Consider the following 26500-nt stretch of genomic DNA (forward strand, 5'->3'; position numbering starts at 1 on the left):
CCCAAAAAAAAAAAAAAAAAAAATGCAAATAAAAGATATCTGTTGCAAGGAAACGGACCGGGATGACTGTTATCGATAGGAAAATATTGTGCAATTTTTTTTTTTAATTTAAAGAAAATCTATATCAGCATTATATGCATCGAGGCTAACGTTGCACCTGGTGTATACGTAATAGTACGAGTAACGAGTATTCGATGGCTGGGCTCTTATTCATTTTCAATGTGGCGATCTGTGCTATCGTTATTTCTTATATTTCATATTAATGGACGCAACGTGTATTTGCGAAGGGTGAAAATTCAAACTAGTTCAATAATTTTATATACACGTCAGTAGAGGGCAGCACAGACGCTCGTTTGACTTTGGTGTTTAACTTCAGTTAACTGTTATAAGTGCCCAGGAGTTATTCGATGGGCATTTACGTTCTGCTAGTTACTGTTTACAAAAATTAACGTTTCAATGAGTTTTCAAATCTATAACAGCATCTGGTAGTTGAATAAACGAAGTGGAAAAAAATTTGCAATGAAAATGAAAAAATTGCCCAATTCAATTCGCACGAAGATTTTGCAATTTTTTTGGGGAATTTTAGGTATCTCATGATCTTACGACTTTCAAAGATCGGTTTGAGATAAAATATTAAAAATTATTTTGTATGCGTTGAAAATTTTGAAAAAATCGTACCACCCTTGATAGACACGAGGGTGCGAGTAATACGAGGCAATAAATAAAATAAATTTGACTCGGCAAGACGAGTTAATGGAGCTTTTTAAAAAATAATTAAATTTTGTAATCCCGTGAGAAATTTTGCTATAGGAAGTTTTCCATTTAGATGGTTGATAAGCATGTAGACGTCTTATCATATGTCGCGTGTTTAACTGATAACATTGCCGAAGGCAATTTACAAGTTTTGCATATAGTCACAGCTATGGCTGTGGATAAATATCGTATTATCGAACTCTTATCGCTGGTTATTACGTATTGACAAGTTTTTAACAAGCTTCAACTTTTTATCGTGCTCGAAAAAATTGACCTACGTACCTGCTATTCGCTCAAGTGTTAAGTAAGTCTTGTTAGGCATCGCCTGTATACTTTTGAGTTTATACCTTAAATCGTTTCGCATTCAAGATCGAAGACGATCCTTATCGAGATACGTATGAAAATATCCAATAAGACGATACTCGGACAGATTATTATTCTAGGATAAAAATAAACTTGTACACAGGGTATCGTGAAATTCTTTAAATCATACCTTCTTTATAAGCCATACACGACAAGTCTTCATACCAATATAAATTCTAGGACTGTCTTTCCTTTCGGTTCTATTTTTCGGCTCTTTCATCCCTTTACGGTATGTTTCCTTAATAGGAGTGTATATACCCACTGTGCATTGAAAGTCAACAGACCGACTAAGAAGCGTGACAAACAAGCGCAAGATCCCTATAGAAAAGTCAGATCCTCGCGCTACCTACAGACTGTAGGCTTTACAAGGGGAAAGATAAAATTAAAACGATTATTCGCGGTTTTACTTTACCGAGATTTTTTTTTTCCTTCTCTCCTTTAATCCGCCAGCCAGTTTGTCGAGATCGTCGGCACGAGTTGAAAAAAAGAATAAAAAAAAAAAAAAAAGAGAAAGGAACAGAAGGAACGCTTCACTTATTTTGTTTATTAAAATCCTTTTTCTCAAGTTTTTCGTCAAATGCGGATGCTGCAGGTTCCATGAGTTTTCAGTAAACTCTGTCCCGCGAATAGTGCCACGTTGATGAGATTAAATGAATGGACCTGGTTGTTTACAATAGTCTCCATAATCAAAGCGTTATTCGCCAAGGAACGAGAGAAGCTTCTCAAAAATTGCATTCGCACATCTCAAAACGTCCTTCGTTTAATTTTATAACAAAAAAAAAAAAACATGATCCTGATACCCATCGACACTTCCGATTCGCAAGACGGATAAAAAAATTTTTTAAATATAAATCGATTCGAGCCATAAAATACGACAAGGCACCGGCAGGACCTAAAAAAGCCGTTTCTTTCCGACGACACAAAGAACATACCTGATGTACTTTAGGAACGCACAGTTTTAAGGACTTCTTGCTCGACCCCGCATTTCTTAATAATCATCCCAGACATAATTATCAACCCTTGACGTTTCGCTCCGCGTCTTTACTCTAAGATCAAAACAATAAAATGACAGCTGTCAAATCATACAGACACGTGCGCCTCGGATAGCTCTTTAATCTAAAACTAAAGACCCAAACCCAAACGGTCTTGCGGTTAGAGGATCGTGACGTAGCTCTAAGGACACCGCGCCGCTTCACAAACCCAAACCCAACTGGGTTCGCGTATCCGACCAACTAATCTCGACAACATCTGGAACCACGGCTACGTCCTCGTTAGTGGTCACCGCATTAGGTATACCATCGGGCAGCCATGTTTAAGGTAAAATTTACGATTTTCTTAGGACACCCCATACATTGCTACCGACCAAACCCAGCCGACTACACAGAAATCCAACTGAAGCCCTTTACCGTGTTTGGTATATCTAGCTCATGCTACCTGCCTACGTGTACCAATATGTGCACAAGCGTCTAAATGCACCGACGCAAAGCGTCCCTGTGTGCAGGCCTTCATTTCGGATGGAGCATCTAGCTCGAGTATGCAATATACATATATACAAATATATATACCACTCTGAAATAATTCCCCTCTCTTCGAGAAACTGCTTCACCGCGACTCCTTGCTGGCTCCAGTCAAGTACTAATTACATATTTAGAGCAGACGGCGAATTAGGTAGAAAGAGCCCGGAAGAGGGAGACGGATACGTAATCAGAAGGGAGACAGACCTAAGTCATCCCTTCCACATTTTCTACCTACTTCCGCTCCATCAGTCTCGATAAGATCACTCGTTATCGTCTTTGTACTTGACTGTACCTTCATCTTCAGCCAGTTTGTATCCCTGGTTCTAGAGTCCGTAGGTGCATGCGTATACGAGACCTTAAGAAAGGAGCCTGGCGTAGGGTGACTTTTACCTAAGCCTTAATACCGCCCTCTTAAGCCCTGTGGAAGGTGTTTGAAAAAAAAAAAAAAAAAAAAATCGCTACGCGATCGTTCAGCTAATTTTACGTGTCATACCAGAGAACACTCGTAGGCTAAAGAGGATCTTATGGATGAAAGCCAAGAGATTGAGGAACGATCGATGAGTATACCTACAGGCTTGCATCAGGTGATTCCTGGTGCTTGTGACTTATACCTCGTGTAGGCAGAACTTGGGTGGGTTTTGTGTAGGTGAAAAAGAAAAGGGATAAGAAAAGAAAAAAAAATACGCCTGTGCCCCGTGAAATATTAACGCCGATCGTAAAGATCGAACGGGAGCCGCAGCAGAGGACCGGCGGTTCTGTTCGTTTTATGGTTGTCAATAAAAAGTGCCTTCTCGTTGGCCGAGGAAAGCCAACGCGTAAAATTATACAAATACATCGCTACGCCTAAAGCGGAAATCAGAGTAGAGGCCTTCGACGCCCTCTGGGCTATCTTCCGATTTATTGGTACCGGGTCCGCTAAAAGCCTCGGGGAATATCCTGGCTGGTATTAATGTCTGTTTTCGGGCGAGACTATGCGTAACGGGTATTTGGACTCGTTAAACGGAGATTCCTAGTAATTATACGTTTCGACGTTGAAAATCGATCATCGTCAGGGTAGGAATTATTTTGACTAGGTGCAAGCTCAGTGAGCCACAAAATCTTGGGGCATTTTATGGAGCTAAGACTTTGCCAGGTCCGCGTGCTATGCTGCTCGGTGAACCGTGCGGAATAACGTTCACTTAGGATGCTCATAAATTCTCTCCTTGGTACCGGAAACTCGAGAATACCCACGACCGGAAATGCTTTCACTGGTGACTGTGTCCCTACATAAATATTACCTTCTACGAGTATCAAGCGTCTGAATAATTAGTCGGCTTACTCTCAACAATTAAACACGTAAAATCGGTTGGACGAGCGGAACAAGTGGTGCTTGGAGTATCGCTATGACTAATTGGACGAACGGTATGAAGGACTGAGTTTGTTAGGTTAGGTTATGTTTATCGGTTCGATGGGACCGACGAACAAGCGCGGGAATTCGAGTTGATTTAATTTTGAATATTAGCCAGGGTGAATTTTTTTTTTATTTTCACACCTTTTATGCTCCAAAAAATTACCTCGATCCCTAATTAATTTTTTTCTGTAATCGAAGACACTGATACCCACGGTTTCTACCTCTTTGCCCAAGGGTGGAAACTGATTGGTTCGATATCTTTTTTAATCCTTGGGAAAATTTAGCAAACAACCGAGAAGCCTGTAATTTTAGTCGGTTGTGCATATTTCATGAATGTACCGTGTGTGCGCATAATTTTCAACCCTCTCGTGCCTCTTGCGTAGCTGTACAGTTACTTCGCGAGGGCTGAGTTGATTAACCTCTACAATATTTAAGAAGTACGGACACGGCTAAAAAGCTTTCTCTAGCATTACTGCCATTACTTTTTTTCCAACGAATTTTATCAAGCAGTTACGTCGCGAATCAAATCCCAATTAAACTGCGCCAATGAGTGAAAATATAATTACGCCTGATATAAAGAATATTGTACCAAAAAAAAAAATCACCCTCTCTCGTATGAAATTGCACGATATACGTCAAAGTCAGTGGATACGTCAAATGGAAGAATGAAAACGTATTCCTCGCTGTACACTGATTATAATACTCCAACGAGCTTGACAGCTTGACAGTTTTATTGCAAACTTCGAAAATCCTATTTTTGACAAAAAAAAAAAAATTAATAAATTTTATCATTTAGTAAATTTACCTTTTCCTCGACGATCCACGAAGATACCCTGACCGTCCTCTCGTCTCCACATTAGAGTAGGCGTCGGTATACCCTCGGCCCTGCACGTTAGGGTGATATTTTGATTCTCCCTAACAGCAACGGTGCTTTGAGTAGACATGGAATCCAATATGTTTGGCGGTACTGAAACGTAAAGGCAAGTGGATTAGATTTACGTAATATAAACACTAATGAGAATAAATTTTCCATATAACTTCTAATACAGACCTACAACCTCGAGATATCCCACTTGACTGATCATGGGATTCGTATTTACTTGACACATGTAATAGCCTATGTCCTGTTTCTGAACGCTGCTAACGTGCAGCAGCCAAGTCTTTTGATTATCATAGGACACCGAGAATCTTGGTATCTTGGCGATGACTCTGGTATGCATGGTGACCAGCATGTGTCTGTTTATGTGTATCCAGGCGACCTGTAAGTAAGATGAATATTAAATAAATATTTTTGGGGGAATTTTTTTTTTTTCGTAAAAATACTAAAATTATATATCCGTTTCGAAAATGTTGTCGAACAAACGAAAAGACGGTTGACGCTAATGGAACGTGAAACAGCGTAAAGGCTGGTTAGGAAGCCTCGAGGGTGCGCGCGTTCATTTTCAGCGGACTCGGGAAACGTAATATAATGGTGCTTCCCCCATTTCCGCTCTGGCGAGCTCCTAGGCAAAGAAAACCGACGTTATTTTCCCGGCTGGAGAATTCACGAGGAATGTGTTTGTCGCGTGGAAACTACTTGGGCTACGAAAAGCCGTTTGATATTTAGAATCCTATTTTTCCGAAAGACCAGACACGCGCGTGCCATAGGCTTTTATTTAATGGGGGTCAAGTGTCACTGCACTAGGCCCAGCCCACCCGAGCCCTGTGCTGCCTTTTAATAACCATCCCAGTGACCAGCCCAATGACTGAGCTGGCTGCGTTATGCAATTCTTCGAATGACGTAATTTTACGTTTCAACTTCCGGTATGTCAAATTAATTAAAAAGTCTACTATATAATCAGGGTAACTCGAATGAAAAATTCCTCGTCAGACTTTCAATCCACGAGCCTTAATTTTCACTTTTCGGAACACTCGAATAATTTTCCAAGTATATCATCTCCATACGTCGCTCGAGATTTGGTCCATTGGCGATGCCACAAGTGGCGACTACCCGGTGATACGCTAAAAACTTTATCAGGATGTTCCTCCGATGCCTGAACGTTACTACGATGGTATTTTACGCTCGGGCGATCTAATTTCTCCCTAACTAAGCTTGTTCCGTGACAAAGCTTATGCACTTTCCTAGAATTTCTGGGTTAACTTACCCGCTTCCATCCGCTTCACGTCCCACTCTCATTTCCTTCGTCACTCGAGGGCACCTAGATGCGCGGTTACTTTGTCTTTTTTTATTCAGTCTCTCTCTCTCTCTCTCTCTCTCTCTCTCTCTCTCTCTCTTACTCTCTTTTTCCTACTCTCTTTTTCTTATTTTCTACTACGCTCTCCGGTCCGACAAGAAAATGAAGAATCCAACAGCGTCATAAGCGAAGAGAAAATGCCTGCGCAATCCGCGACCGAAGTAAAACTTCGAGTTAGCATCCGTCGGATAAGAGCTTTTTTTAACGACAGTCACGTGCTTCGATTTTTGGTTTAAGGAGACGAAAGCATCCTGGTAAGCTTCCGCTGTACCAGAGAGCCAACGTATACAGAGGACGTCTACGTGTGAAATTGTTAACGCCTTATGTGAATTACCCTGGCACAGCTTCCGCGCCCGGGATCTAACATGAAACTTTAAGACATTGGATTAAGTGACTCCGATATAAACGCAGCATCCTAATCTCGTAAGATTCCTTCGGGCGAAAGGACCACTGCGCTATTTCTCCTTGGAACAACGTTAAGCGCATACGAACGGTTATGCATGTATTAAGGTGAAAAGGAAACCTGTGAAAAATTCATGGTATAATTTTTTTTTCATTTTTAGGATTACTTGAAAAAAAAATTATTTTACTAAAAATACAATGTAAATTTGATGAAAAAAAAAAGAAATTCGTTTTTTCGCTCATCCGCAAATTTATGTTTACTGCATACATCTTTTATCCGAGCACGCCCATGGCTCGATGTATTATCGGTACGTACGTTCATAGGAAATTGTTGGAGGCCCGAGGGAGGATCGGAGGAAAGAAAATAAAGCGAGAAATTTAATCTGGAACAAAGAACATTCAATCGAGCGGAGGCTCGACTGAAATTCTTGGCGTAGATTCAAAGCCAGACTTAACCGAGCCCAATAACAGTCCGGGTCTGGTGTAATCGTCGTAAAGCTGCTTAACAGCGCCGACTAGCGGACGACGGAGGAAACGTCTTTTTTGCAGTTACCACCTCCAGCTCTCACTGTCACTTGGCAATACATTATTCTTAATGTCCCTCTTGTCTCTGTTTTACCTATCGGTAACTACGGGTTACGATACGTATATATATAGATATAGCTATTTTATACCTATCCCGTTCTTATTGTATATTCTATTCCAAATTACGTAAATTGGGATTAGGGCTATCAAGACCAAAGTTATCTTGAACGATCAGAATGAATCCCTATTCTTACGGTAGATCTAGCTAGAGGACTGCAAAAGCTCATCGAAATCCCAGCAGCACTAGGTGGGTTCGTTAAAGGAAAACGCGACACGAATTTTACAATTTCTCTTCTCTCTCTATACATCCAGCTGTACGTACGTTCGAGTAGGCGAAAAACGTGGAAAACGTTCGATTCGCTTATTCCGGCCAAAGGAATCCGAGCATGTTTCGTTGCACAGGGAAAAACGAAGAATTCCGTTGCAACGCAAGTGGATCCAAGCAGGCAGCTACCAACGTTAATCAACCCAATGAAAATTTTCTATGCAAGCGAACTTTGCTACTGGCAGTCGTTAGCCGGAGCTTGATTTCCCACAAGATCCCTCAAACGCCCGCAAGCTTTCTAAGCGTATATACATATATACTCCAACGGTGGCAACAGCTTTACTACACTTTCGCTCCTCCTTTTCCGTCCCGTACTCGCTGCTTCTTTTTTTTCCCTTCTCAACCCTTTCTTCTGACAATTTTTTTTTTTTTTTTTTTTTTTTTTTTTTCCCCGGTATTCACGCCCACCCGCGCTTAACCTGCAACAAAGACGCTGGGCGCCATTGTTTCCCATTAACTGGATTCACTCCGGTGGCTACAGAAGCGACAGGAATTAAATGGGCAACTCCAATAGTTGCTGCTGGTAATATAAATCGAGAGGAAGGTGAGGGGCGGGGAAGGGTTATTTTTTTTCTTTTATTTTGGAATTTACGAAAGTCGCTACTCTGATTATGTAACTCAGAATTCTTTGTCGGGCCAACCAGCTGATTTTGAGGTTCAACACTCAACGCGTTCCCGGTAATTGGGTTGGCAAATTAATTATTACGTTCGCTTGCTAATTAGGTAATTAGCTGCAACGAGCGTCTATGACTTTTGCACAATGCTTGCGACTCGCCTTAACCCGTAGCGTTTTCAAGTAACTTCCTCGGGCGACTTTATCGCGACATCGCCAAGTGTCTATTTACTCGCAGCTAAAGTGAATTTTAAGAAAGTTTTGAGAAACGATTTTCTTTTTTTTTAATTAACAAATAATCATGATTCATTTTCATGGATAAATTTTTCAGTAAAAATTCTTGAAATTTTTTTTTTTCAAAAATTATCATCAATTCACTTCTTATCGGTCACACCCGCCTTTCCTAACTCGACCGTTCAGGCTTTTAAGCACTCGCACAATTTTCTACCTCTATTCACTTATATGCTATCTGATAATTGTAATTCTTTATCAAAGGCTTGTGCAATTTTTCCTAGTCCCACTGTAACCGCACTAACTTCACCCTCGTTACTTACTAATGGCACGCCTTAATAATATCGATCTACCGTCATCCAAGTATTAAAATAATAACGTGCATTAATATTCCGCGCGCGAGATGGAACAGGTGGTTCCTTTCGTTGAGCGAAGCGCCAGAATAATACGGCCCTGTCGCTTGCCGCGCTTAACCCATTTCCCATCATAACTTTGCGGGCTAGACTGGATCACCAATATGGTTACCATGGTACGTCGACGAAACGGTACCGTGCCCGAAAGTCTACGCGGAGCACATTACAGATGAAGAGAAACGAAAGGGAACATTTCTAATGGATAAGAACGTCGCTGAAAAACGAAAAAAAAAAGTGTCAGCAATGGACGCAAGACGCGTAAAAAATTTTTTTTTTTCGTAAATCGACACCGAATTATTTCGATAAAGTCGGACTAAAAATTTTTTTGGATTATCACGAAAATTGACTAATAATCATAAAAGTGCCCGGGATAAAATACGAAAACCCAATAAAATTCAGTACCGACCTTACCGGATGCACAATAAAAATTTTCAGTCGACTCGAAAGACCGTCGGAGCACTTTGTTGCATCATACACTTTATACGTGAATTGGATTACTCGTGCTAAACAAAACGCACGTGGTAACGAACGTTAGGTTAGGTTTCCGTGACTATTGGCAAATATCAGGCTGACGATAGATTCCTCGTATAAATAAAAATTGGCTCGGTTATTTTCATATTTACTAAAGTGCAGTCTATTTGCCAATACATATATGTATATACTGCGCTTACGTATACATTCGAGTCCATTACCCGTCAGAGTTCTCCTGCCGTGCCCAGACATTTGCATTCATATAACTCAGGAGGTCTAATACGGCGACGCGAGAAGATACAGCCGGAAGGCAACGGCGACGTATGAATATTTAAATATGCAGGATCTCCGAAGACGGATAGATTTACGGCACTGCGTGGATGGGCGGACACCCAATACGCGTCATAATATTTTTATCGGTACTCTCGCGAGTATCCGGCATAACCTCGCCAGCCCTTGCCTTCCATTCGCTCTGCATTTGCTTCGTGCCCACTTTTTTCATCCTTTTTTTTTAAGGCAACGAAAAAAAAAAAAAAAAAATATCAAACACCCGGATAACATTGCATCGATTCCAAGCCGTCTTTACGGTGCCGTTAAAAAGGAAGACATAAAGAAACATGGCCGCGTACACGTGAGCTGGTACCGTCGGATCGTCAAACTTTTGCGACCATAACAATTTTTAACCTGAAACTTGATTTCGTCTAAGGGCGCTAAATTCAAATTTATATATATTTCCCGCCACTTTTTATATTCGTATATACACACGTATACCATAATGACTACTCATCGGCGCAATACAGTCTTTTTATGGTGTAAACTCGGAATCGGTAAACTCGGGGATGCAGTCGAAGCAACTGCAACGGGGTCGAATAGACTTTTGACAAAGAGGTTAACGAGGTCGCGTCAATGTTTTTCTTTTTTGTTCACCTTCATATCTAGACGACAATTTTCAAATAGACAACCATAGACAACTCGAAGCTTCGAGTCGAGCTGGTCCAAAGAGGCCAAAGAGGCAAACAACCAGGCAGCGGAATATGAGGGCGTGGGAGAGAGAGAGAGAGAGAGAGAGAAACAAAGAGCGCGTGGGGTGGTAAAATAAAAGAGCGAGAGGACATGACCGATGGCCGCGGGCTTTTCCGACGCGTATTCCACTGCAACTGCATTTATAACTCTCGCGGAAGCATCTCTTCGTTCCTCTCCTTTTTACCTCTCCATGTCTATTTCAGCGAAATAACTGCACGTAGACGTTTGTTTGAGTGGGATTTTGATCTCGCCTGGACCATCCACCTTCGATCTTCCCATCCCCCTCCATCTACCCACCCACCCGGGACCCCCTGATGCATTTCCAATAACGTTGCAGTTCTGCTGCACAGACGCGCACAGGAACACGATACCAAACGCTAACGAAGCTCGCATTCAGGGCCGGGTACTTGAGAAAAGTTTGGAACAAAAAAATTTTTTTTTGGCAAAATTAAGAAAATAACGAGCGCGCAAAACCGGACGTGCTCGAAAACAGATAAAATTTAATATTTCAATAAAATAGTACGTCACGTGCTAATTTTTGCATCGTGAAACGCCAAATTGATTATAGAAACGAAAGCTAAGTGGATATTTATATTTCTAGATTTATGTGAGAAAAAAAAGTCCAAAAACCAGAGCAATCGACAGTGCGCCGAATCAGTGACCTAACAAACGTCGAGTGATCGACCAGCAAGTTTACATATTGATAAATGCGAAAATTATTTTTTTTTTATGCAGTTCGCTCGAGTTCGCTATCGCTAAGAAAACGTATGAATTTACCTATAGATATAGCACAGTCGAGCAAAGCAATAAAAATACATGTCTATCCAGACGAGTATTTCCAAACCATGCAGTTCACGGATCAAACGTAGGTAACTCCCATGAATAATTTTATTTACCTTGTAGGTACCCAGGTTCTCGACGACGCATGGTAAATTGGCGTCTCTGCCCAGGGCGACGGTGACGTTGGGTATCGGTTCGGCGAATCTGGGTCCGTCCGATAGAGCTGTAAAAGAAAAAAAATATATATAAAACAACAAAATAACCAAGATCGGAGATACCGATACGTGATCAGGATTTCTCTCGATTTTCAGACACAAATCCAGATCCGCAGACGACGATAGACTGGAGTTTGAAATTAACAAGTAAATCGAGCGTCTTAGAAATCGTGATACTTTTCTATCGCGTTACAGAGCTCTCTCGTGTCAGTTCTCGCAACTATAAGTATATCCCAAGTCCATCTCTCGATATCGTACACCATGGTACAGGGTCCCTGCTTGCCAGGAGCCACTGGTCCTATATCTATAGAAAAGTTTCGGACGACCCCCCCCCCGACAGAGAATTGCTTTCTTGGCAGTGCTACGGGAAAAGGGTCTTTGGGGATTGCGTTGCTAGAAGATCCGTATATGCATCCTTCAATCGAACGTCACTCGACGAAGCGGAAGTCCTTGATACAATGTTAGGTCTGGCGACAACCGACCAGCCTGATGCCACGCGACTCGTCTCTTCTCCAGTTTCCGGTCGTGTCTCCATCACGGCATCTCACACTGCCGGTCTCAAAGTTTCGGAAACTTTTGGCCGATGCACTCGAGGATAAAGGAAGGCAGTTGGCTGGTCCTTCGACCGGAAGAAAGCAGCCTTCGATTCCGGTCGAAGACACTTTGCTCCTCACCGGAAATACGTCCATCCGAAGACACTCACCGAGAGTTCAGGACAGTCTTGGGTTATGATTCTTCCGGGGAGCCATTGTGTTCCCGGAAGTAGCCCCTTTTGCTCCTTGGCTGAGAATATGGTATTGCGTCACCCCGCAAAAAAAAAAAAGGTCTGCGCATGCGTCTATTAAGCTATTGAAAAATTTATAACAGTCCACTTCCGGTTAAATGTGTATTTATTGAAAATCAGAATATTTACCTAAGACTTTCTACAGCGTGTACGAGAGTCGTTTGTATCCGTTGTGGTTAAACTGGCGGAAGTGAAATTTATGAAAAGAATTTTCCACCCCGGAGAGATCATTGGGTTCCCAAAGGACTATAGTAAATGAGTCTGCTAATTAGAGGAGTTTCGAATTGAAATTATTGTTTCGGCCAGTAAGACAAACGAGCGTGGGGTTAATGGTCACGGTGGTAGGAAACAGTACATCGCGCTGGAATAGGTTATTCTAATCTGGAAAACGAACAGCCGGAAGCTAATGTAACGCAATCAATTCCCAAGTCGAGTTGGTTTTTGTTTTTTAAATGACCTAACAGTTGCTTGGTTACGTATTTTTGGTTTTTTTTTTATGTTCAGTTTCGCCAATAACATCTTTGCTCGACTTTCGGAACGCGCTGATAACTTAGGCACGTTACGATCGACTGGCCCGATGTCAAAAAAAAAAAACTACGGAGCTATCAATTTTTTCCATGAGGAAAAACGACGCGGAAGAAACTAAGAAAATATTTTCCTATTTCAGTCGTATAAATCGTTCTGTAAGAAATAGCGGCTGGGATTTACTTGAGCGAGAGTTGGTAGCTGTACTTTCATAAGAATTGCCCATCCGATGCCACTGGATCTATCGTTCAACGGGTTAATCTTTGAATCACAAGTTTCCCTTCCGTCGAATCACTATGGTCTATGGTCTGTTCTTGCTTTAGTACGAAGTTTAATGGAGTTTTTGTTATATCGTCGAATCACTTTTATTTATTTTCTTATCAGTGTCCGAGTTTACATCTAGTACTGTTGCTGGATTTTTCGTTCGTAATTTACATATTGTTATTACAGACCTTTAACTATTTGGATATTCGTAATAGTTTTCGAATTCGAGCAGACAACGCTTCGCTAATTGGACTAACAGAACTTTCAAAATGGCTCATGGATTAAAGCCAATTAAAATCTGCTTACGTATCATTTACTGAATTTAGCTTTGCTCTAAATTACTTTAATCAGAAGGATTCGGGGGAATCCCACATTTCCGTTACTCGTTACGAATATAGACCATGGTATTGCAGGTTACGATATAGGACAAGTTTTGCCGAATTGCGGAACGCGTCAAATCTACAGCACGTGACAGTTAAGACAATGCGAAAAATCACTCGAGTCGTAGAAGATATCTTGTTCAATTTTCACAATTATTACTTTCCACATTCGCGTAGCTTTAAATGCGGATTTGAAAAAGTGTGCTTCGAGCAATCTACGAATATTTAGTATTACGAAGGCAAATTATAGCTTATTCACTTGTCTGATATCGCGTAAGATTTATTAAGGAAAATGCAATTTTTTATTTTTGACAATCAACCAACAGAAACGTCCTTTTACAACTACGTATTATATTCTTCGTACCCCTATAAGGCAGTGTCAGTTAACGTAGTAGAAATTTCCTATAAGAATTGCGTATACGTCTCGAACGATTGCCTCAAGGAGATTCCGTCACGTCTGTCATTTATAAAAAAATTCCTTAGCGACTCCTTATAGATATTTTTTCACGTGTGTGAGAATCCCCCCCTCTACTCTCTCTTTCCCTGCACTTCCCCCTTTCCTTGAATTGATGAACCTCCCATCTTACTGCAGTATATGTATAGTATATATATACGTGTGTATATGGCCTGTCAAATGGTTTATACTCGTTCGCGATATCCGAATGCGCCAGAAGATTCTAGATCGTCGGCTTTCCGTTTGGTTGGATCGCATCGTTGCACGCCTAACGCTAACATTTCCCTAGACACGATATAATCCGTATTTAAAGCTTCTGTAAGATAAATTCGAATAAATACATTAGAGAAACATCCTAGCGTGCACAATGCTACTATTGTATGTTCAAAGCACGTTATTGATAATATTGTATGGAATGCTTTCGACTGTACTTTGTAATACTGCGAGAGGAAAGTAAAAAGCTGGTAGATATTATTGTTAACATTTTTTTTCAATTCTCCGTCTTATCGAGTTTCCTCGCTCTTATCTGTTTCTTCTTTTGAAATTGAAGATTTTTATTCTATGGAATATGATACAATTTTTATATATTATCGTATCATATATAACCTAACACTATTTTGTCTCTACCAACTTACCCGGGAATGGTCGTGCGATCTTGTTCCCCACTTGAAAAGCATTGACTCTCGGTCTCTCGTACGTCCCACGCACCTGCTCACGGGTTACTTAGCAAAAGTAATATTTTTCAACGCGATACAATACGTAACGGTTGATTAAACTTGAATAAATCCAGGTTTATCGCGCTCAAATAAAAGTTCAAACGAGACTGACGAAAGTGTGGGATCCATAACCTTCAGTCTTATACGCGAAAGTTACCACAATGCCGTGCTGAGCTCAACGACGTTAGTTCCAAAAGTTGCGCCTAGTCCTCCGCGAGATGGCGCAGCAATCACATAGTTCTGAGTAAACGTACTAACAGGACGAAAAACAAACGAAAGAATTTTCTTCTACGTGACACAACACGTGATCATTCGCTTACAAAAGTAATACGTAATTACCTTTACGGTGTTCATATTAAAAAAATAATGGTTTTTTTGTACGTTAATCGTTTTTATTCGGACGACTGTTACACTTTCATTTGACGCGTGAGAATAATCAATAGCCGGAGAGCGGAAAGGTCGGCCGTGTTGTCATCAAGCAGGTAGTTCTGTTCCAACAGTCAAGCGCGATGGTCTTTTCTTTTTTTCCGTGCGGGAAGTGAAACTGGAAAGAAACGCCTAAAGTGCATCTGATGTTATTCTCAAGATGGATCCTTGACAACTGTGTTATTTTATACGTTATTAATTCTCGTACGAATTAGAAGTGATATGTGTATAGTAAATACTTTAGAACAAGACTGTACTCTGCTTCTGGCCAACTTTTCAGTCAGTCTGTGTTTGCCAGTTCCTAGTTAACAAAGAACATTCCCGAACTCTGCTGTCAGAGTCGTGCCCTGATTAAATGTGTGTGTCTATGTTTCCGAGTGAAGGATAATATTTAATGTATTCTTTGTATTAATAAATATTTCTTTTACTTGCCCATCGAGGAATTCACTGTTTGCCAGGGATTAAGTTACGAAGCAACTGTATAACCTACTAAGGTAAATTATTATTAGTCTCTGTCTCGTCGTCGAAAATGTTTTTCTTAGTTATTCTTATGGAAAAAAAAAAAATAAAATATATATCTTGTCTTTAAACCATCACTTTACATTATATTTATCATTCCCTTTTACTCCCTATACGTATAGTCTATTTACAATAATATCTGACGTGTCTCCTATGTGCCACTGGACAAATAACTCGAGCAAACGTTTGTCTGGATTCACGTGAAAAGGATTTTCAAGGCAATTTCCTTTTTTTTCACTGTTACACTGTTGAAGAAAGTTGATAGACCAGAAGGGCCATGAGGGGAAGGACGATACAGCAAAGGCATACTAAAACGTTTCACTAAATAATTGAAGCTGTCTCTAAGGACGCGGCGGAGGCTTCTGTTAGATACATCATCGTGTAAGCTCCGTGTGCAATAAACCATCTGGACAAAGATACTCGTAGGTTCGCATAAAGGTAAGCATTCGAATGAATTATATTAAAGTCCTGAAGTATAATATGCATACGCGAATGAAAAATTTCACATCCGTTAAGACGAAATTTATATTTCGTAAGCAAACTGGCTGCATGTTTAAATTCCTGAAGGATCTTTGAATATAAAATAAAATATTTAAATATACGCGCGCTTGGGACGACGCATAAATTCACCTTGGGACCTCAGCTTTCGTACTTCCCCTCTCGGTGTGTACGATCCAGGGCTCAAATGGATGCGCAATATTTGTTTGCTCGCATAATCAGCAGGTAGCTTGACACGTTTTTTTCACGGCTTTCAAAGCATCCGCGCCCCGTGCTAAAAGTGCCCGCGGGAAAAGAGGGGATATTATTTTTCAAAATAACATTACGCTCGCGGCCTAAGGCGCGGGAAATCAATTTTTAAAGCATTCAGTACATTCCCTACTTAAGGTCCCATTATGACGCCAAGAAAAAACACGATAAGCAGAAATACGTTTACTCCCTTATATTTGTTCACCCTCTTGCTCTCCCTGTTATAAACTTCTTTCATTTTTTTTGCCCCCTTCAACCGTACTAGGAACAGGACACCGTCTCGTAAGAGGAATTCCGTCAACGATCTTGGTATAAATGTTAACCAGCTTCAAGATAACTGTTCGGCACACTTTACCTACGTGAATGGTACCCTTTATTTCTTTTTACTCGAGATCAATTTGATTCCAACTTTTTCGACCTGACCTATTTTTCTTGTCTATCATGTGGAACGACCATTTACTTATCTCTCCATAGATAATTCACCTATCCTAATCCCAAGGGAGCTTTTGAACGACCTTTGACACCAAGAAGTAGAGCATCTGCTACGTCGTACATTGTGAACGATAAGAGGAACATTTGTAAAAAATCACGAGTGCATTTCAATGGATAAACTGTGAGAGATTTCGATATTCGATTTATTAAACTCGAATTTATCGATTGCAGGATCGTGCTCCAGTTTCTATGTATATTTTCGATTTCGCTAATTTCGATTTGCAGATTATTAAATAATTTTATATACAGTTTAAATAAATTTTTCTCTCTTACAGAAGGTCTAGTGTCGTTCAAGCATCCCCAAGCAGCGTCAAATCGGACGGTCATTCGTTCCAGATGTTTCCGTGACGCAGAGGCGTCGACTGCTGTGTTACTCAATTCGATAAAACATTATTTGCTTCCAAAGCAAAGAGCACTCGCGCGCGCAGGGCCGGACGGGAAGGCCGGGCAAAACTTTCAAGCAGACAGGGAAACAAACCTGTCAATTCCAGGACAGTTCGGTAAAAAGTTTCTTCGCCGCGAAAACATTTTCAACGCTCCCTCGCTACAGGAAGCACTCGTATCGCGATCTTTGGGTTCTTGCGCCGGACGTGGTACTTTATCGCTTTACGTGCAATTGATAAAATATTGAAGTTGCAACGAAAAAAAAAAAAGTTAAAAAAGTTTGAAAAACTATATATCACTTCAGAGCTGGTATTTGATGCCATTTTCATGATTACTAACGAGCATAGGTGACAGTGAGCAAGGGTCCAGTTGGTGCGTACCAGTTGCGAACTGTACCGGTACGTATGGAACAGGGGTTGGTTCGCTGAACAGCTGGATCTACGATTGGCTCGGCTAAGGGTTGGAGTGCGCGGGCAGTTTATTTCCATCAGCCAACACCTTCCACTCTCGCACTTTCACCTTACTTTTCCTTTTTATTCCTACCACTCTCTCTCTCTCTCTCTCTCTGTCCCCCGCTACCATACATTCCTACAATTCCATCATAGTCCCTCCCTCGGAAACCCACTCTATAAGCAATAAATATAGGGTAGCAACTGGAAAAAGCAGCGGGTCGAATCGGGTCGAATAAAGATAAAAAGAAATTACAAGCCTCTCAGACGCACTCGGACCCCTGAAACGTTACCTGGCTGCTCTTCTCTCTTACTCTTTTTTTTTTTTCGCCAGCCATACCCCCCCTCTCTCTCTTTTTCTCTCTATCCCAACATCTCCCCATTCCCCTGCTTCCTCCCTCTCTCTCTCTTTCCGGTATCGCTCCGGCTATTTCCCAATTCCTCTACTCGGCGCTCTTAACCTGAATTATAGATGTCTTTCGCAGGACCCATCCGGCTCACCCCAGCCTCAGGGATGAAATCCTTGAGACACCCTTTACACGTACATATCCAGCTCGCTTTTATGCTATAAAAATATTCCAGTATCTCTCGGCCCTTCTTCCTCGTTCCGCCAATACCCATCTTCCCATAAGCACGAGTGCGCACCCCAACCTCATCCACCGGCTTCACTTTCCTCCGGGCCCCCACTTTTATTTCCTTCTAGAAGGTTCTAGCCCCTCAAAAATTAAACCCCTCCGCACTGCACAATCCCAACCGAAAATAAATCCCCGCGGGTTAGTCTCGTGGCGGCGACGTTCGTATTTTATGGAGTCGAACTCTCCACGGGTAGCAGTAGGTACCAACCCCTTTCTTCAAGAACCACCCGATCCAACTTTGACCTACGACTCGATAACGTCGAGCCATTGATCGATACTTTCTTTACTGTCGTTTCAAAAGAAACTAGCTAGATTTCACTAACGTTCCCTCCTATAACGCAAATCGTAAATCGTTTTCTATATTATTATGCCATACCTTGTACGGCGTCCATGCTACTACCCGGTACAAGAACCGATTTGACCGTAACTACGTGTGTCGTTTGCGATACACTTTGCGCATTATTAATGTCACCATTTTCCAGTGCATTATGGTAACGTTTCCCGAGAGAAAAGGTTAGGGGATGCTTGCGAGAATCCATAACAATCAAATACTCCTGTATCGGATACGTGCACGTATCAAAAGTTGCCACGAGGTATATTCAAATTCGAATCGAAAAGAATTTAAAAAATTTTTGTACAGTGTGCACGGTGCTGCTACGGGAACGAGAGTTACGTAATAAAGTCACGTTTAAAGTAGGACAATTTTTATGTATCGTTACGGCCAATCAACAGTAGCTTCGTTTACGCTGTTACGCTGCCTGTACTGTCGGTAATGGTAGGATCGCATTAAAAGTGATAGGTACCTGCATTACCGACGTTCTCTATGTTTCACGAAAAGATTCAACTTTTTATTATGGAGAAACGCATCTAGGATGACGTTTATCGGATCGGACGATCCCCAGTGACGAGCCAATCCAGAGGGAACGGCGATGCATACGTGACAATGGACCTAGAGATTTCAATGTGCATTGGCGACTTTCTCGACCGGGATAAACGCAGGGACGTTATATACATATATTCCTTTTATTGCCGATAACTCTAGCTCTCTCATATCACGACAATAATTTTTCGCACAGTGGAAAACTGGCGTTCCGCTGGATTTTCTTGGTATACCTCTCTGCCTTGGATCTCGGGACTCTCTCTCCACTCTCAGCCATAGTCCAAGAGTCGGGAAAATTTATCCGACAGATAAAAATGTCTCTTAGAGTTTATATAGAAATCGGGCCCGAGGAGATTTCAATAAAATCCTCGATTGTAAAATACAGATAGAAAAGCCGTCCGGACGTTGAACGGGTCAGTGGATCTCAAAGACAACCAATTTTTCTTTTTTTCTCGTAAGAACTTGAGACACGATACAAAAAGGAGTGTCGTAAGGATACGCATTGAGATTCATCAGGCAGCAAAGAGGTACTAGGGTTGTCGAGCATAGGCTGAGTGTGTACAATCATAATGAGTTCCACAGTACGTTCCATATTTATCCTGTATTTTTTTCTCATTGGATAACAAGCACATAGAATATCGATTTAAAAAATTTCGTTACCACGAAAAAGTATAAGAAATCTTTGGTGTTAAAAGTTTGAAAGAAAAGTCGAAAAACTCGTGATTAATAGTAGACTGCTGCAAAGGAAAGGTAAATCGGTCGTAAAATTTGAGCTTTGAGGTTTGATGAAATTTTGGAAAAAAAAAAAAAAAAAATTCCAAAATACCGAATGACAATTTTGACTCATCCAATGTGTACCCGTAATGGGATTATTCGACAGCAGCCTCAACCCAGATGTCCTATGAGAAAGAAGCACGAGAGGCTCTACCGAAATGTAACTTCGTACTGTTCCGTCACTTATTATAAATTCATGGCCCATCGCAACAGACTTACGTAAACAAGGTTAACACGAGGTAATTGCATTTGATCGCACGTGATAAACCTAACGAGACCGGACGCTCTTGTAACGCAGTAGCAGATAATGATGAGCTCAGCCGTCTGACTGGAAACCACCCCCGACTGACCTGATGCGGTATTTATTTCGAGCATGTAGCACAAGACGGGTAGGTTAAGGGGGCGAGACATTAGGAGGGAGGACTGGGGGGCAGGGGGGTGGAGGAGGGTGCGAGAGGAATGTTTCAGACTCCATTACTTGAATTGGGGTGGGAATACCGGGTGGTCCCTAAACACCCCCTCATATTTTGGACAACCACTCACTCTCTCTCCCCATCGACTACTCACTCTAGAAGGTAGACACCCACGGAATATTTACACCGTCGTCATCTTCACCCTTTCTCAGGTTGGCGCGAGGGGAAAAAAATCCCGCGCCACTCGACTTAACCCTTTGAACCAGGGAAGACTGTATATTTCGGGTCGACGGGTGTAACTTGGATTTATCTGAATCCAATTTTCATACAACATACGTACATATCAGTCCTATAGGCCTGAATCGAAAGATCGTGAACAGAGCTTATTATGGCTTTAACGAACCCCCATTGTATTTCTTAAGTCCAATAAATCCGTGCAATGATAATATTTAATCGGCGGTTGGTACTAAGGGAATATCAAAATATCTACGAATTACCCAAGAGTATACACGAACGTAGTATACAATTATATTCAATATCTGATATTGCTGGCTATTATACGATTTGGTCTGGTTTACCTATGTTCTCCCGTGTAATCCCTATAGAAGCGTTTCATTGATTCGGATAGCGATTCCGTGCACTCCGGTACACGGGGTAGCGAGCGTCAGGCAGTTGGGCCAACTTAAGAAATACGTACGGTTGATATCGGTGGGTGAGATTTTTCAGAGCTTTTAAATTTACCTGTATCCGATGAAATGGAGATGATCGCGAAGGACGAAAGAAAAGGAGACAGGGTTGATAGTATATAAGGGTTGAAGGTATCGGGGGATGATATGTTTTCTTGGTTAGGAGGGGGGCGCGGGAGGAGACCGACTAAGGGAGGAGGGTTCGAAATCGTGAGCTTCCTGTGTCCTCGAGTCGGGTTACGTCAATAGTGGAACCAGCTGCTATCGATAGAGTCAACGTCTGTCTATTCGATAGAGGAGCGAAGTTAGAATATAGCTCCAGGACTCTTGTCTCTCTGGCAGACTTACAGTCCGTTCACGGTAACTCGCAACAGCTGCAGATCCATTCCTGACAGGTTTTCCCCTAGTCCGACTACGGGCTGTCTCTCGGTGGGAAATCATTCGTGGAAATCAAATATGTATATTCGAATGGGAAAATTTTAATATTTATACTTTTTACCGATACACAGAGTTTTGATTGGAATTTCGAGAAAAAAAGAAAAAAGATAAAATTTAAGTGCAATTTTACACATCCGGTTTACTTTTCATTGTAAAGGATATAAGGCTACACTAATATTTGACTTTTGTGGACGTTGGTGTTTATGAATGTTTAATTTAATTTCATTAAGAGAGCATATGAGTGTGTGTGAGAGAGAGAGAGAGTGAGGAAGAGAGATAGAAAGAGATTGCTTTAACCAGATTTTGTATTTCCGTAAAATTCTTTCCGTATTGAACATTGTTTTTCATGTTCGTTCAATTAAGCTCTTGTGCACAGTCGATGCCATAAATTTGTTCCCGTACATTGAACACTGCGCTCGTTCTGCGGTGGCAAATAATTGCTTTTTACGCAAAACAACGAATCGGCGCAGCTGTAATTCGATGAGTTTCCATTGTTCGGTTTACACAGTCGGATGGGATGTAATTTCGCAATACTGGAAAAGATATTAAACACTTGCCGGACGTTATCGATAATGCATTTACGAATTCGACTTTCTGTCTATGACGTCAGACTCGGTTGGACGCGTCATTATACTTGAGAGGACCGATGCACGTTTTTTCCTTTTTTGAATCAATCACTCGCATTTCAGTAATTCAGTCTGTGAAATTTTGAATTTTTTCTTTTTTTAAAGAGAAAACCAAATCGTTCGACGTGCCAACGTACAAAGTCGTTTTGACAATGCTAAACGATTTTCATATGTGTACGCAGGAAATCAATCGACATGTGCAATTTTATATCGCAATATATATGTATATATATAGAATTATGGATTATTCCATATAAATTTGCAAATAGGAGGACGGTACTAAAAGATAATATCCGATGATAAGAGCATGCATTTACATTTATGACGTATGAACGAGATGCGTCAGTTATTAAAAAAAAAAATGAGTAAAAAAGAAAACTGTGAAAAATTGTTATAAATTATTCGTCAGTCGATCAAAAAAAAAAAAAAAAAAGGAAGAAACGATCATCGATTAACATTGGACTGATTATCATTATGATTACGTGATATTTCTCTAACCCATCGTGAAACGTATCTATCATAATAAACCGTATGATCTGTCGATCACGACGGCAACGCAGTAATACACCGATTAAAATTTCATGGCTTCGTCGAGCGAGCAAAGAGAAGTATTTCGGTAAAAGAATCACGAGAAATTCATTTTTCACGTACCCGCGATTCGGCGTACGTTCATTTTATATCGATTGAAATGGCGGACAGCGTGGCGGCGAAAAAAAAAAAGCGAAAAAAAAAAAACACCCCACGACGGACATTGGTCAAACGGAACAGTAAATTCGTCATTGTCCGAAGCCGAAATTGAGTTGTACGGGTGCGCGCGGTAGAAAAAGATTTGTCGCTAATTCATCCAGACGTACCGTAGGGATACAAAAAAAATGATAAAGGAACGTTCTGTCATATCGAGCACCTTCCGCACACACGTCACGCAGGGGATCCTCTTTAATCACAATAGACAAGATCTCGATGCTTTTTCTATCGGTACCCAGCTATAGCGACAAGAGCACGTTATAGTTATATTTTATTAGCAGTTCGGTACTGCCAGTCCGTAACGGTACAAGGGTCCGCTATCCGATATCCTAGGGAATTTTTGGTAATCATTTTTTGACAACGGTCGTCAGATTACGTCACCGATACTCCATCCGCGCTATCCACGTGTAGATTGTATCTCTATGACGCGGATGCTTTAACTGTCTGGAGATAGTTTCTTTTATCGGTCGATGTATTCCGGCATTTAAATGCAAAGTATTATTCAAATGGCACACCCGGTAGCTCTCTGTCTTCGCGTCTGAGCTCTCCCTTCTCCCCAGGGACGAGGAGCTTCATTTCCTGATATTCAAATGCGTTCAAACATCATCCCACAGCGGAGGTGCTATCCGCGGTTTTCCTCGTGGATAAGTGCCGAGGATACCCGACACTCGGTGGTGCTTGAAAAAAAAAAAGAAAAAGAGAGAAGGAGACGAAAAAGAGAAAAAGTAAAAGAGAAATAGAAGAAAAAAAAAAGAAGATAGGGAAAGTGAGAAGAAAATAGCAGAAGGGCGAATAGAGGCTATAATGGTTGGGATGGTGAATAGAGGGGGGGAGAGCGGGGGGGGGGGGGGGGGGGGGGGGGGGGGGGGGGGGGGGGGGGGGGGGGGGGGGGGGGGGGGGGGGGGGGGGGGGGGGGGGGGGGGGGGGGGGGGGGGGGGGGGGGGGGGGGGGGGGGGGGGGGGAAGAACCCATCTCGGAGTAATGCAACGGTTATTAAATTGCAATGAGAGGCTGAGTACTTTTACGCGAACAACCATCGACCAGTGTTGGTAGACCTGATGCAATTTTTTTTTGTACGAAAAAAATCGACGAAATTTCTTTTTTTTAAATGCGTTTTATTACGTATCGAGGCTGGTTTAGAATTTATGGTTATTTCGGGGTAGGTTGAATGACTGTCGAGGTTTTTTGAAAAATGGAGTTTTCATTTGTATGGAAACCGAGGATTTTGGGTTCGCCATAGGGATTTTTGTGAAAAGATCTTTTTTTTTTTGAGGTTATGGAGTATTAGGGGTTCTTTTTTTTGTATCCTTTCGTTACCCTTAGTGTCTCTTTTCTAGATTCTTTCCGACAGACTGTTAAACGGAATTCCCGGCATGCCTCGCTACTTCCTTCTAGAAGGTTACGCGAGCCGCTGTGCTCGGGGCGCGGGAAAGTTCGAAAATGGGGAACGGTAAAAATCTATATAGGTTTCGGTACGTGAGTCGATTTTATAGAGATGTCTTTAAGTGGCGTGATATAAGGACACGGTCATTTTCGCTGTCGTTTCGCGTACACGGGACTTGGCTTACGGGGACGCGGGTACGGGGGTACGGGGGTACGGGGATACGGTATAAAACTCCCTATCATTAAAACTTTAGCCCATAAAAGGTGGAAGAGTGTCGCCCATGAGACTCGTTCCAATAATTCGATCTTAGGAATTCTGCTAATTTCGCGGAGGGTATTTTTCGAAAAAAAAAAAAAAAAAAAACTTTACACTCTATTTATTATTTGATATAAATTTGTCGATCGATAGATATAGTCAAGTTAAAAAAAGTATGATTTAAAAAAAATCATGGCCGCCTCCACTTTTTTTACAGGCAATTACACATTCGGATTTCATGAGACTTCCGACGGATCCAAATTTATATCTTTGCGTAACTGGCACTTGGCTCCGGAATGCCAAAAAAAAAGGAGCAAGAAGTATTTTGCCTGACATTGGCTTTTCTCAAAGACGCGTCGAAGATTTTAAAGACGCTGCACGCCGCTGTACGTCGCAGGCTAGAAATAAAAGTAAAAGGATTTCAAGGGTAGGAAAAACTTTACGCCCACTCGTCACCCTCATCGGCGGGATTTGAACTTGTGAAGAAGTTTTAAATTTGAAAGGGTAAAAGGGCGCGGATGAGTAACAGTACCGAGGGATCGAGGGGGGGATGGTTGTTACGGGTATAATGTGCGAGGGTGGTTGTTTCTTTTGCAACACCCTATAGATATAGCACGGGTATACGTGTATGCCGAGGGGCATAATTCAGTGTAGCTCCATCTAGTTCGCGTTTTAAGTGAAAATAAAGGTTAGTGAGGTAAGGGGGGTTGCGGGTGGTAAGGGTGTTAAGGGTGGCTACAGGTAAGTATAGGTCAGGGCAATGTTGCCGAGATGTAAAAGGGCGTATATAAGGGCGAAAATAAGCTGCCGGTGATAAATTGGAAATGTCGAGTAAGTGCTAACACGTAATACGTGGTGGATAAGGGTTCTAGGGGTGGCAGAGGGGTGGCAGAGGGGTGGCAGAGGGGTGGCAGAGGGGTCACTACGGTACAGAATGCCTGTTTAGAAATGTAAATTAAAATATTTTATTCTGTATAAATCTGCTCCCTGGGGGAGGTTATCTCTTATTTTTTTTTCTTCCCTCCGCCCCTGTAAGCCACAACTAGAAGGAGGAGGACGACGAGGAGGACTCTAATAAGCATGAATATTTGAGAACCGTCCGAGACCCCGTGCGACGTAAGGGGTGATCGAGAGGTAACGGCCCGTGCCATTACGTAATTTAAATTTTGTTTGGACATAGAGAAAAGGAAGAACGAGAATATTGAGAAAGAAACGAGTACTCGTTCGAGTTATCCTGAACGCACTGTATATATCGGGGACAGGGAGATAAATAAAAAGTCGGACGGGATAAGTCATATAGAGTATCGGAATTCGCAGGGCACTAAAAATATGTATATATGTATATATGTTCGTGGACTTTCCTACAGTCTAGATATGCCAAGCCCTGTTCGGCAGGGGAGGTATTATTGATTCGGATTACATCAATTCAAATGGGCACGATAAATAGCACCGGGTTATTTGGGATGCCGAAGAGGGAGGCTGGATCCTCTCTGGGTCCGGGTCTCCCGTAGATCTCAATTTTAAGCTATCCCGAACGAAGGGTGGTAGACGACGCAAGGGTTAGTCAAACTGCCCTTATGCAGACCAGAACGGAAAAAGATGGGCGGATGGAGGTTTACTTTTGGCAAATTTATACGCGCTCGGAGTTTGAAAACGCTATCTTTTAATTTATGCGACGACCGGGAATTTAATATTCTTCGAGCGTCGCGGCGCGTGCCGTCGCTCCTGGAGGCTTTGGTCGCGCGTAAGAGGGCTCTCGGGGGCCTTTTCCCGGGCAGGCCCTCTTTTGCATCTCAAGAAGGGTTAACGACATGGGAGTGTCCTACGAATTAGAGGTGTGATCGGTTTTTCTTTTTTTTTTTTTCTTTCCTTCTTCTTCGTCTTCGTCCTTCCTACTGACTCATGGGAATTTCATTTTTTAATGCTACCCGAGGGGTCATTGAACTTACTCACGTAGAATCTTCGAGGTATCCCATAGGTCACTGCACTGTTTATTAATGATTTTCGAAAAATTTTTTAATATTTTTTTCAATCTTTATATTTTCAATTTTTCATTTTTACTTATTGGACAATTTTTTTTATTGTGCTATGCCCCTGTCTTTATTTTTTGAAAATTCATTTTTCAACGCTCGTAGGCAACTTATGGCTATGACGCGAATTTGATTCAAAAAAGGAAAATCTATAGAAATATGTATGGTGGGGTGGGGATT

At 41.6% G+C, this 26500-nt stretch overlaps 1 protein-coding gene across 23 annotated transcripts in view; it reads right to left on the reverse strand.

Moving 5' to 3' along the window:
* Positions 1–26500, reverse strand: part of LOC107269371 (lachesin) — a 124785-nt gene that overhangs the window by 19339 nt on the left and 78946 nt on the right. For 20 of the 23 annotated variants that reach the window (XM_025086665.1, XM_025086662.1, XM_025086673.1 and 17 more), the window contains 3 exons: positions 11217–11323; positions 5075–5282; positions 4829–4990 (listed from right to left, as the gene is read on the reverse strand). In XM_025086665.1, the coding sequence (XP_024942433.1) occupies positions 4829–4990; positions 5075–5282; positions 11217–11323 (477 nt within the window). Of the gene's footprint in view, positions 1–4828; positions 4991–5074; positions 5283–11216; positions 11324–12228; positions 12332–14357; positions 15425–16895; positions 17033–26500 lie in introns of those variants that run through there. The other 3 variants (XM_025086678.1, XM_025086677.1, XM_015743139.2) reach the window with 3 other exon arrangements.

The sequence above is a fragment of the Cephus cinctus genome, unplaced genomic scaffold (assembly GCF_000341935.2).
Source record: "Cephus cinctus unplaced genomic scaffold, Ccin1 Ccin1_scaffold0638, whole genome shotgun sequence".
Classification (NCBI taxonomy): Eukaryota; Metazoa; Arthropoda; class Insecta; order Hymenoptera; family Cephidae; genus Cephus; species Cephus cinctus.